Source organism: Euprymna scolopes, chromosome 41 (genome assembly GCF_053919585.1).
Source record: "Euprymna scolopes isolate OS-2025 chromosome 41, ASM5391958v1, whole genome shotgun sequence".
Classification (NCBI taxonomy): Eukaryota; Metazoa; Mollusca; class Cephalopoda; order Sepiida; family Sepiolidae; genus Euprymna; species Euprymna scolopes.
The window spans coordinates 19,497,920-19,511,564 of record NC_136522.1 but is presented as its reverse complement, the minus strand read 5'-3'; the positions used below and the strand labels follow the sequence as shown (position 1 = coordinate 19,511,564).

The window sequence follows — 13,645 nt, the reverse complement described above, 5'->3', positions numbered from 1 at the left end:
AATACCCTTTGATAGCCCTGGTGAAGCATCAAGTATTCAGCTACCAACAAGATTTGAATTAAATTACAAACTACAATTTTGGTAATCATGAATTGAATTATATTACAAACTGCGGCTGCACTGGATGGATGGATGGAGCAATCAGGTTGGTCCAGAAACAAATTGGTCTTAAGAGGTAATATCCACATTCATAATAATCCAGTTTAAGAATCCTAAATCAGAATAAACCAGTTGATGCGGCAGAAAAAACAGCTTCCAAACGAGTGTTTTTGAATATGGTAAATTTTTTTCAATTGAAGACGTTATTAATGAGTATTAATTTTTCAACTGTGTGCGTAAGTATCTTAGAATATGCTTTAGTATATTAAGTGATGTGTGGTTGTGGGTCTAATATCGTTAAATGTCAGACCAATCTGTCTTGGTTGGCCATACCAGAAAAAGGAATTGAATTTTATAAAATTTACATGTATGTTATGTCAGTCTAATGTTATGTATACATATAGGATGAGATTAGCTTTTTTGTTCCTTTAAAACTAGACAAATTTTAATATCTTCTATGCAGTTGCTGCTTTTCTTTTCAAAATCGAGAAATCGATGTCTTTTTGTTTGGTTAAAAGCCAGTAATATTTTAGCTGTTTTCAACATTCCTGAGTTATCAACACTTCTATGGCATAATTTTGGTAATACTTCATTACAATTTGCAAAAGTAACATAAGACTTTGGCCCATCCTTACGTTGTCGGGCAGTTGCAGTGTCACGTGTGACTTATGATTTGTTTATATCATTAAACGTGTTTAACATTTCCTTTTTTTTTTCTTTCGTGCAGGTTTTTGATCATAGAAAACTTCATACCACATGAAGAGAAAAACAAAGTCATGAACCGTGTCCTGTTTGACGAAGATGATGACACATGGAAGCTGCAGACCATCACCAAATCAAAGTACGATCATATATCAATAATGATTATTATCTTATCAGTTGCTCATGCGTATGCTTGTATGTCCGGCTAAAACTCAAAAACAACAAACACCCACAAAATTGATATTTGCTTTGATCGACATTGACCCGGATAAATAATAGAAAAAAATTATTCATTCTTTAAGGTTAAATTAGTGCAGATTTTTTCATAGGAGTGTGGGGGGGAGCTGTTTTCCAGTCAGATTATGTAAATAACTCATTTTTTAATCAACAAGTTAATTCCTTTATGCTCACACGTTCTTCAAGGAATCTATATGAAGATAATTGTGTGTGCAGCCAGAGAGAGGACTTGACTGGACGGAGAAAAAAAAGAGAAGGTAGGGAAAGGAATGAACTGGGGGAAAGATAGGACAGATGAAATTAAATATTTTTGTTGCTTGTCAGGTTAGTCTGAAGTATATACGTTGGGGGGGGGGGCATTAAAGTACTTGTAAGAAAAGCACAAGGATGTAACAGAGGCTGGAGCTTGACTCATAGTGCAGAACCTATTAGGTTGGCGACTTTTTTGGGACTCTCTCTAATAACGAGAGACTAGTGGTAGATTCACTAACCCAAACGTGGCAACAATACTCGATCCATAGATGAATCATAGATTTGTAAAGACATAGGATACTCTCTGATGTAAGTAATTTTCTAGCATGATAGAGAGAGCCCACCTTCTTTACAGCAGCCTTGCCAATGTCCTCAATGTATTTGTTCCAATTTATGTTGCTTATGAATGTTAAGCCGAAGAGTAGGGTATTATTTGTGATGGCAACTAGTGGTTGAGAAGGTTTTTGTAATTAAAGGAAAGGAGCTTAGTCTTAGTAGCATTAAATGTTACCTTCCGTTTATGGCCACATTCTACTACAGACTTTGATATGCGTACATTCGTTTTTTGCTTCGTGTCTATTATAGAATGTGGTGTCATCCAGCAAACGTACCCATTTTAGACACAATCTATCAGAGAGGTAATTTATGAATATCACAAATAATAAAGGCCTAAGGCTCAACCTCTGAGGCATACCTGCATTCATATAATGTTGTTTAGTATGAACATCGAGGACAACCTGGATATTTCTCTTGTTTAGAAAGGATCCGATTATTTAAGTATTCATCCAGAAATGCCATTGGATTTAATTTTTATGAGAAGCCCTTGTCAAAGGCTTTGGATATATCAAGGCTTTGGATATATCAAAAACTACTGCTCTAGCTTCCCCTGCTTTATCCAGTGCATGGTATATGTGTTCAGATGACGATTAAAATATCCACAGTAAAACAAGCTTGTCTAAATTCATACGGTCAGAAAGAAGCTTAGCATTTACAAGATGGTGGACTAGCACTTGATTGATTAAAGATTCAAAGATGATTTTGCAAAGAGAGGGAGAAGATTGATGAGGTGATAATTGAGCGGGTCAGTTCTTTTGCCAGAAGTCTTGAATACTAGTACCATGGAGGCAATTTTCCAACCAACAGGAAAAGAGACTCTGCTAGGCATTTTTTTTGGAAGAGTTTGAAGAGGACAGGCTAGCTCAGTGGAGCATTTCTTAATTAGTATAGCAGGTACAGAATCAGGCCTACACGCCATAGAGGAGTCTAGTGTTTTTATGATATCACAGACATGAGAAGAAGTGATTTTCAAATCTACGAGTGTGGCTTCTGTCCGCAGCAAAGGGAAATTTTGGAGGGAGTGGGTTGCTTTGGACAGCTTTTACCTGCTACAGAGGTACAACATACTCTCAAGTGTAAGTAACCGTCTAGCATGGTAGAGAGAACACGCCTTCTTTGCAGCAGCCTTGGCAATGTATCTGTTCCAATTTATGTTCCTTGTGAAGTTTAAACAAAGAGTTTTCAGATAGTGTATCATTAGCCATTATTATTAGCTATTAGTGCTTAAAAAGGTTTCTTGTAATTATTAAAGGAAAGAAGTTTGTCTTGGCAGCGTTGAATGTTATCATCCATTTATGTCCCCATTCCACTATAGACTGGAGGTCATCCTCTAAGGTTTCAGCCATTTACTTAATGTGTTCATTCGCTTTCCCTTCATTCCTGTTATAAAGCATCATGTCATTAGCAAATGTACACATCTCAGAGACAATTTTATCAGGGAGGTCATTTATGAATAAAAGGAATAATGATTCATTGTTAAGTGTTGAGACATTATGTTGAACAAATATGGCGGTAGTAAATCAAATCGGCAAAGAATCAATGCAGTCACGATTTCGAGTGTTGAGTAATTCTGAAGAACAAAGATGGCGGCGAAGAATCAATGCAGTCACAATTCAGTCTTTTCAAAGCAGAGGTTGACAGCAAACTGAACTGAATCCAAAATTCGATATTTTTTGTGATAAAGTTGGAGGCTTCTCATTGGTTGATTGTACTAACCATAAGTTATGAATAAGATTGTCGGAATCATTGGGGTCTTAAACCGTCATTATAAATTAAAAACATCTTAACGTTTACGGATCCCACCTACATTTATAGCATGTTGATATGACGTGCGACCATAAACAATGTTCTGAATCATGAATGCGTTGCTATTTTGGATAGACTGTGAGCAAATGCATGCAGCATCCACTTTGAACACAGCTTTCTCATTGTTCATACAAAATGGTGAATACACTGCTTTCTGATACTTTCTGCTATTTCATGCGACTTCAATTTACGTTCGGCTAAAATGAGTTTTAAAAAGAAAAAAAAAAATTTTTTTTTGGAACACCTGCCAGAATCAAGTGGCCTGAGCATTCGACACGATTTGTGTCTGTATGACTGTTTAAAGTCAGCATACTTCATCCTAACCATTATTTCCGATGGAACAGAGTGAACAAGGGAACTGTCCTCTTGCTGGAAGATTTCCAACACTACGACCACTGATCATCACTTTCATCTTTGTAACATTCACTCTCAGACCTTTACTTTCCATAGCATTAATTTCCTGTAGTTTTCCTGACACAAGGAAATTACGGGTTCATACCTTTCCCAGTAGTATGAGTGCAGAAATGGCTATAATAATTCTGAAGTTGGATTTGAACTCATCATAATTGTTTTCATAGTTTGCAATGTTATCCATTAGGCCAACAAAATACCCAGATAAAATTACTTTACATTTATTAGCAAAAAATATGTAACTAGTAGTCGACTCTAATTCAGTTTGTAGAGATAACAGATACCCTCTGTAAGAGTACCTGTGCAGGCAGTTTATTGTGAAGGGAGTGTTGAACAATCACTAATCACACCTCCCCTAAACTAGCATTTCTTAATTCTCATGGCAAAGATAAGTCCAAGATGATTGATAACAATGCCGGGGTAAGCAGAGAACTCACTCATATACAGCATCTAGTATTTCAAAATGGTCACCCATTCAGTATTGACCAAGCTTTACATTGCTAGTATATGTAAAATACTGAAATAACGGAAAAGGTTGGGGGGGGGGGTCTTGTGATAGTCAAGATTGTCTGTTCTTTATGACTTTCGGTTTCTGCTGTCTATTTGGCTGGATACATGGTGAAGCAGACAAGAAGGCCATTCTTAACATGGGAAAGGGGGGGGGGCAGATCATGTTATCTGAAAGGAAGATAATCATTAATCAGGAGGGACCCTATCTTGCTTGTCACCGTCATATTATTTGTTGAGCAGAAACCGGAAAATCAGAAAGAGCAGACAATTTTGACTATAACCTTTCTTTTTTTTTTTCCTCTTTTTTTAAATTCGTTTCTATTAGATTTTTCCTTTTTCTTTCTATTTTTTTCTTTTTTCTTTTTTAGAAGAAGCATATGTCATTATTATTATTATATTAGTTTCAATTCTTATATTAAAGTTAATAACCTGTTTTCGGTCTCTTTTTCTTTCTCTTTTGAAGCACGCAGACGATGGCCAAGCGTCCGGTGTCCGCTGTTGGTAATCGCCGACCTGTAGCCGAATATGCACGGCTTGGATCCGTCACAGGAAACCCACGGTTTAAGGTAAGTTTTACATTGATTAAGTGTGTATATGTGTACACACTGAGATATTTAGATTATTCATATTACTGATGTTTATCTCTCTTCCATGACGGGAAGATGTGACACAAGGTTAGAAAATTAGGATTCGAAAGACCAGCACTTTATAGGAAGAGCACTCTGGCCTATAAAAAATGCCTGACCAGTCTCGTTGGCATTCCCTGATAGGGGCATCTCAGGTAATTAGCAATAAACTAGCCTTTCCAAAGGATTAGAAGGCAAAGCCTGGGAGAGCGAACCTCCTAGAACTGCATAAGACTGTACCTCAGTCAACAGAGAACTCCCATTATTATCCTCATTTTGGTTCATATTTTCACGTTTTGGCTGATATAACCTTCAACCTTCTTTGTATACATCTTTACAAATTTTGGAAACTTTTTGTTGAAGTCTGAAATTTGTGTGGAATTTTGAGTTGAATTCTTTATTTAATTAAGGGTAGATTATTCTCCTTCCATCAGCCATGATCGGATAAAAGTTTATAAAATTTGTATTTTATTCTGAGTATCACCTCTAGTGAAGATTGAACCTTTAACTGCCAAAAGACTGGCAGTTCCTCACCCTCCTTGTAGTCCAGACCTTGCTCCCTGTGACTTTTGGTTATTCCTTAAGCTCAAGGAAAACCTTAGAGGTTGTCATAATGAGACAACTAAGGAGATTAAAGAGGTTGTGATGAGGGTCATTGACATGCTCACACAGGAGGACTTCTATGGGGCCTTCCAGAAGTTGTTGGAATGGTACAAGTGCATTGCAGCCGGAGGAGATTACTTTGAAGGAAACTAGAGTTTCATGTGTGTACTATCACAGTAAAAAGTGCTCATACAAAAAAGGCAATTTGTATGTTTAGATTATCTTTTTTTTGTTATTTTTTTTTTTTTTTTGAGAAGTTCAAATTTCAGAACCTCGACAGGGGAACGTACAACCCTGTTTATTTTATCATATTGCAAAAATGATGGAAATATTTTTTTTTTTTCTTTTTTAATTTCCAGGGTGAGAATATACTTCAGTTGCAACTAGACATGCCAACCCGTACGACTTCTGATTACGAGGGCCCCATAGTGGCACCCCGAGTGCAGGCAGCTCTTGATGCCGCCCTAAAGATGGAGCAAGACATTGACATCATAGAAAGGTGAGTAAACTCTTTATAATTGCTTTATTTTGTTGCATTGAGGAGGAGGAGGAGGAGGCTGCTATTATACACAAGGAATATTGAAAACTAGCAGTATTCTCCCGACATTGTCCAGCTGGAGACACATTGCTGGTCGGAAATAATGTTAAATATAGTCATGTTTAAAAATTTTGTATGAACAGATTAGTTAAAAAAATAATCCATCCCCAATCGAGCACGACCGTAGCCGAGATTGAACTCATTACGCGAATTTGTAGTGTAATTTGTAGTTTGTAGTGTAATTCAAATCTTGTTGGTAGCTGATTACTTGATGCTTTGCTAGGGCTATCAAGAGTATTTTTTTATCATAACGCCATCACTAGATGGGGTGCCTACCACGGCTTAAGAGAGTCCAATCTACCCCCTGCGTCAGTTTCTCAACCTGGTATTTTACCTCACGGTACATACAGCGCTTCGCCTTCCCAAATGGTCACCCATCTTGTACTGGCTAGGCTCATTGTTGCTTAACTTCAATGATTTGGCAAGAACCGGTGTCTCAAGATGACTGTGCCGTGTATAAAATAAACTTTAGTCAAGTAATAAAAAATAATTTTAAAAAATGTCGGTGTGTTGGTGTATTCTTAAAAACAAAATATATACACTTGTTGATGCTGTATTTATGTAAAAACTCCAATGACTTCAACGAATCGAAACAACACAAATCGAAACAACACGCAAACCTCTAAACACCCGAGCAACACCGGGTATCCCCGCTAGTATATATAAAGGAAAAGAAATTAAGACTGTTAATTAAAATTTACAAGGAAATCTATCTATCGTCCAACAGAATAAGGATTTCTTGAAAATTGTTTTTGGAGTATTCTGTTGAACAATAAATTTCCTTGTAAATTTTAATTTGCAGTCTTGATTTCTTTCTTATGACAAGCTCGTAAAATACGCTTAAATATGATATTTTAATTTGTCCAAATTTCGTACATATTATTATAAAGTCATGATTTCAAAAGTAAAAAAAAAAGTATTTAGGTGCCATCAGCTAGAATCAAAACCAAAACCATAGCATGAATGTGCAAAATGTTTAACAATTATCAGACTATGAGTGGCCAATGGACCTTTAATAGGTTTCTCCTCTTGTAACCCCAAGTGTGGGTCCCTCGTCAGATCGCCAACTCCCAACGTCGTGTACCGTGGATTTTTCGTTCATGGCCGGATCGTTATTTTCTCGCTGGCGACTGTCAGTGGGGACACACGCGTGGTTTCACAAAAGTACAAATATGAACAAAGAAAGGAAAAGCACAAACGCCAATGTTCACATATAAATTGACTGTTGGACTTGTGAGTGTGTGTGTGTCTTCTCCCCGTCCTATTGATGTTACATTCGTCTATCTCTGTTTCACAGTCAACTCTAAAATTGTCTACGACTCTATTTCACAGTCAACTCTATAACTGTTCAACTGTAGTCGTTATCAACTCCCATCCGTCGTCTAGCGCATCTAGATCTCAACTGCCTGTCTCCTCTGTCTTGGTCTCTCAGGTCACCCACCCCACCCTGGCTACCGGAAGCTGCCCTTCCCTGTTTAGGTTCTATTGTTATTGTTTGCTATTTCCTATCTATTGTTGATTGTAGGATATTTCCGATTTCTTTGTTTATTCTAAGCTATTTCCTATCTATTGTTGATTGTAGGATATTTCTGATTTCTTTGTTTATTCTAAGCTATTTCCTATCTATTGTTGATTGTAGGATATTTCCGATTTCTTTGTTTATTCTAAGCTATTTCCTCTTCCTTTGTCTATTCCCCCATCCCTTAGCACTTAGTGGCTCAAATCCACCCCAGGGCCACTTTATAGTATCACACTCTCCTTTTGGGCTGGTCCTCAAAATCATAATTCATCATTTAATTTTTTATCAGCAGCTATTTTAATTAATCATCACTGCAATGCATATGTGGGTGGTTCTTTCAGCTTCCTTGATAAACAATTCACCTTTACTTGTTTAAGAATTTGCTTAGTGCCGATCGGTCAGTCAATCGGTATCCCATTCTGTCAATAATTGATGTCTGAATAACGATCCGCTATTGTTTTATTCTTGTATCAATATCAGTCACGGGTTATCTGAACACAGCTTTTGTAACAAGACCACCTTGCCTAAACAAGAGCCGTTATTTGACTGTCACAGATCCTTGAAAATTGATTTTACTACCGAATTTGGGAAAGTCAATTTATGGCCAAATTCCATTCCCAAAATCCTCAAAAACCAAATTTATTACTAATCAATATTTCTCATCCTTTTTATTTAATCGATCCGAATAAGCAACAAGGCCACTTGGGGAAGAAATACGATATTCTGCTATCAGTCCAGGGTTTTTATGATTTCTATAAGCAATTAACAGTTTCAATCCCTTTTCTTCCCTTTCTCTTTCTGCCCTTTTCTTTCCTTTCTTTTCCACTGGTCTGAATTTCAACATTTGTCTCCATGGCATATCAACCCCTCCCCTTTTTTTCAACTGTTAATATTGTAAAACCAGGACCTTTTGTATTTTAGTTATCAGTTTGTATGCAGCTAAGTTAATAAAAATCCTTGTTTTGCCACTCCGGCTAATTTTAATTATTTCTTTTATCTTTAAGCCCTGCTTTGAACAAGTTGAAAGCAAAGAAAAAAGATAAATTACCAAAAGAAAGGTAAGTTTAATCATTTTTATTGAAAAACATTTTTTTTTTTTAATATATATTTACTAGCAGGGTTATTCAGCATTGCCCAAAGCAAAAGTGTAACATATTTTTATTAAAACTTCTCTCTATCTAGTTCTTCATTTCTCTCTCCATCTTCTCTCTCTTCTCCAACACTCTCCTCATCCCCTCTCTTTCTTTTTCAACCAGCCTATTACTATCTCTGGGCATGCACACAGACTATTCATTTTTATAGATTCCTCAAGGAATGTATCAACATAAGGGAATTAATTCCTTGATAAAAACAAATCAGTTACTTCCCTTTAATACATAATCTGACTGGAAAATAGGATCGAAGAATAATTTTTTTTTTTTTTTTTTTTTTTTTTTTTTTAATTTTAGATATTCATCCATATCAAGAAAATATAAACTTTGTGGGTATTTTTTTTACCGGGGTTTTTTTGGGGGGGGGGGGGTACTTTTACAGGACATACAAACATACGCATAACTGCTTTCATTTTTTTTTTTTTTTTTTTTTTTGTGGTTGTTATCCTCATATAGTTGTTGTTGCTTCACCATGTTTCAGCCAACTCATCCTCTGGCCTTCTTCAGGTGATAACTTATCCCCAGTAATTACTGGCTTTCATAGTTGTTGTCTCACCATGTTTCAGCCAACTAATCTTCTGACCTATTTTGGATAATATTGAAACCACTATCTCCAGGCAATGCTCACCCGGAACCGTAGAGACTCAACGCCTCTATCCGCTGTGCCATGGGCCCTAAAAGGCAATCAAGGTTGGATTTTATGGTCTTTTAAATTCAATTTTGTGTTCTTACCTGGTCTTCCATTGTTGGATTCTTACCAAATGTTTCTTTTTTAATTCTTTGAGATGAAGCTTCTTAATTTGTGCGTTCAAAACATATATAAAGAATAAATAGAATAAATAATACACATGTTCTTTATATCATAGATTATTACTGCATAAATTGTTTTCACTTGTTTGGCCCTGTCGGTGGGGCATTAGAATACGCCGACTGCCCCCCTGTAGAGGGTAAAAGTTGCTCAATGGGGGTCCTGGATATGACCTTAAACTATATCCAGTGGTGAGGCCCCAACTTTAGAGCTTTGGGGAGTGTGGAGCCACCCTTTAATTACCATTGCTCCCAGGTCCACTCTGACCCGGAGTGGTAGCACCTGTTAGGGTCCCAACTATGGGTTAGATAGAAACTGACGTGAAAACAACAAATATATTCTATTAAAAAAAATTTTCTTCAAAATCTTTGAATTCAGCATTAAATGACCCGAAAAGGGTTGATATGCCGTAAAACAAAAACAACACACCGACCTTTTCACTTGTTTATATAATTATATAATCGTTGCAATTGCAAATTTATGCTGGACTTTATTTGGACTAATTATAAAAAATAATGCTTGACATAAATTATGACAAAATAGAAAAACTATTACTTTTATCTGTTCCAAAATTTTTAAGATGAGGCTCGATAATTTGAATTATTTCTATTACTTTTTTTCTCATCTGTATAATCTGTTTAAGATTCAGTAAGGATTCAAAAGTTTGATAAAATGATTCCCAAATTAAAAATAAATTGCACCCAAAGAAGGTCAAAAGTTACACCAACCAAAACATTTTGAAAAAAAAAATGAAGCCATTACTTTTTTTTTTTCTCGTCTTGATTTAATTTTTTTTAAATGTTTTTGCCGGTGTAACCTTTGACCTTTCCCAGATGCATTTTTTTTTTTTTTTTTTTGTCAAACTTTTGAATTCTCACTGAATCTCGAACTGAACCATTTATTTAGTTCAAGATGGCAGATTGTTCTTGTTCTTTCAGCCACATCCCGACAGAAATGCTTATCTAGCGATCTATCTATCTATCTATCTATCATATAAAAGAAATTTGTGTGTGAGTTTGTTCCCTATGGATCTAAAAACGGCTGGGCTGATTTTTACTAAATTTTACATGAAAGTACTTTGTGCCTGGCAGTGTTCTTAGATATGTTTTGTATTGTAACGTTTTTGTTAAATATTGATAATCGAAAACATCCAATGAAAGAAAGAGCAGGCAATTTTGATCAAAATTAACACCTAATACAATCTAACATTACAAGTGCATTTGAGAAGTTTTATTACCACACAAGCAGAAAAGCTCAGCATATAAAATTAACAGTAGATTCTTTGATATGATAGGGGTGCATTTGAAATGAATGTTTCTGTTTAGAGAACAATTGAAGCATGAAACTAGACTTTTTCATTTTAAACTGTAATTCAAGCCATTATCATTGCACAAGCAGAAAGGCCAGGCATATAAAATTATCAGCAGGTTCTTTGATATAACAGGGGGCACTGTAGACTATGTTTCAATCAACACTTTGACCAGTGTCAGAATCAAGTGCTGAATTTGGATCAAAACAATGAGCAGACAATCACTGTGCGTGAAATGAATGCATGCAAACGTAGATTCACACGTTTATAAAAAAGTATTAAATATTGGAAAAATAAATGTTTTCTTTATTTAATGGAAAAACAGAATACACTATAAATCGATTAAACAATTATAAAAAAGAAGCAAAATAGAAAAGTATGATTTAATATTATTGTTTCCATTTTACCAATTTTCATGGTGGAATGAGTATTTTTAAAAAGAAACTAAAGCGAAGTAGTTATATATATTTCATTTCAAAGAACATGGTACAATAATAATAATAATAATAATTTTAATATTCCAATTAAAATAATATATGTACCATTTGGTACGGACCCGACCATGGAAGATCAGATTATAAATAAACATAGATTTATAAGACCAAAAAGTCCAACCTTGATCGCCCTTTGGGGCCCGTGGCGCAGTGGATAGAGATGTTGAATCTCTATGGTTCCAGGTGAGAGTTGTCTGAAGATAGTGGTTTTAAACATACCCAAAAGCCAGCCAAAGGCTTACTTGGCCAAAAACGTGGTGAGATGACAACAACTACGGATGGCAGTAATTGCTGAGAATGAAGTTAGGAGATTTGGAGTTCCTATCCGTCGCGGTTACCACCTGACGAAGGCCAGAGGAATAGTTGGCCGAAGCCTTGTGAAAACAACAACTAAGAAAGATGAGAATATTAGTCTGCAATAAATAAATTAATATAAATAATAAATTAGCTAAGCAAAATAAAGTATCAATTTATCAGATACAATGGTATTTAGGTTTAAACTTGAATTGTGATTTTGTTTGGAAACAAAATTCTTTTGTTTCAGCATCGACCCCACTTTATCAACTAAGCTCCAGCCCCTGTCCCATCACCGCAATGTTGCATCACTGTGCCTGTTTTACAAATATTTTAATGGAATGTGTTCTGATGAACTCGTTTTACTTGTACCCCCTCGAAGTACACATCCCTGACAAACCCACTTAGCAATAAGATCTCACTGTTGATGTCCCTAAATGTCGGAAAGCTTTCTATTCTAATAATTTCTTCCCTCAAACAGCTAGACTTTGGAATTCCCTTTCTGCTGCCTGCTTCCCTGGCTGTACTGATATGCAGAAGTTTAAATGTAACATAAATATCTTGTTAATCTTTCCTAGACATGGCCTCAAATAGTAGCCCCTTACGTCCAAGTGGCGATATGCTTTGTAAGGGGTGAACATGAGTAAAAAAAAAAAAAAGAAAAAAAAAAAAAAAATCAGTGACTAAGACTACATGATTGACAGTATGGTCACTGTTGAAATTTGTTAAAAACTAGCAGTGTCTGTGTATTGAACACATACAAATGCAGTTTTGCACATGTTTAAAGACAAACTTGCATTAAATATTGGGAAAAAAAAAAATTTTTTTAATTTTATTATAAATCGATCAACACATGAGAAAAAAACATGAAGTATTATTGTTTCCATCTTACCAATCTTCAGAGCCGTAATAAGTATTTTTAAAAAGAAACTAAAGCGAAGTATTATTTTATAGAACATGATGCAATAATAATGGTGATAATAAATAAAAATTGGCTAGTTAGAATAAAATATTTGTTAGATACAATACTAATTAGATCTAAACTCTAGTTGTAGTCATATAAACGCAGATTGACACATTTTATCATTATATAAAAACTGAGAATTGTTTGTGGTCGCTTGATGTAAAGTACACAACCATTATAGTAAGGCTACTTTTGATGGGCTTGATATAAATAGTTCATTGTTTAAAGAACATTTTATTGTGATATAAAAAGTTTAATGATTAAAAAAAAAAAGAAATTTTTTAGCAATGTTTGTTTCTTTTTTTTTTTTTTTTTCAAAAATAATATATTTCTCTTCGTCATCTTTTAAAGAAACAGCTACTCTAATATATAAAATACCTGCATTGATCAATCTATTATCTGTTTCTACCCCATTTCTGTTTCAGTACGCCAAAGGTGTTTATGACGTTGGTTATTATTGCGTCGTTTTTCTTTATTGTATTTGCCATCTAAATCCAAAAAGCAAAATGGTGGCTATAATAATACAATAAAAAAAAAAAAGTCAAACCATTTTTTAAAAAGCGTCGAACCAAAATCAAAAAGAAAATCAGGTAACTTTGTGCAGTGAAACCATTTTTTTTCCACCTAATCGGCATCATCTTTTAATTCCCTCAACAGAATGAGTTTTGCGTTTTCCAAACTAATATTAATTTTTTTTTTTTTTTTCAATTTTGAATGCATATTTTCTATTGATCTTCTTTTGTTCCGTCAACTTTTCTTAACCTTCTCATTTTTTTTTTTTTGTACGTACAAAAATGTGCTCTGACGGTACAAACACCTGTGCATGTTATTTTTTTGATTAAAAATAAATGTAAAATGAAATTTGTTACGTTCTTCTGTTCCTTGAACAAGCAACATTAAATACGTCACTTGTTCCCATGTTTGAA

The 13,645-nt window shown here is 35.0% G+C and overlaps 1 protein-coding gene across 7 annotated transcripts in view; it reads left to right on the top strand.

Moving 5' to 3' along the window:
* The window catches only part of LOC145266389 (kinesin-like protein KIF3B), a 200,184-nt gene that overhangs the window by 162,399 nt on the left and 24,140 nt on the right, over positions 1 to 13,645 (top strand). For 4 of the 7 annotated variants that reach the window (XM_080122024.1, XM_080122025.1, XM_080122023.1 and 1 more), the window contains 4 exons: positions 827 to 940; positions 4,817 to 4,919; positions 5,942 to 6,081; positions 8,704 to 8,757. In XM_080122024.1, the coding sequence (XP_079978150.1) occupies positions 827 to 940; positions 4,817 to 4,919; positions 5,942 to 6,081; positions 8,704 to 8,757 (411 nt within the window). Of the gene's footprint in view, positions 1 to 826; positions 941 to 4,816; positions 4,920 to 5,941; positions 6,082 to 8,703; positions 8,758 to 13,144; positions 13,310 to 13,645 lie in introns of all 7 variants that reach the window. The other 3 variants (XR_013864711.1, XR_013864712.1, XR_013864710.1) reach the window with 1 other exon arrangement.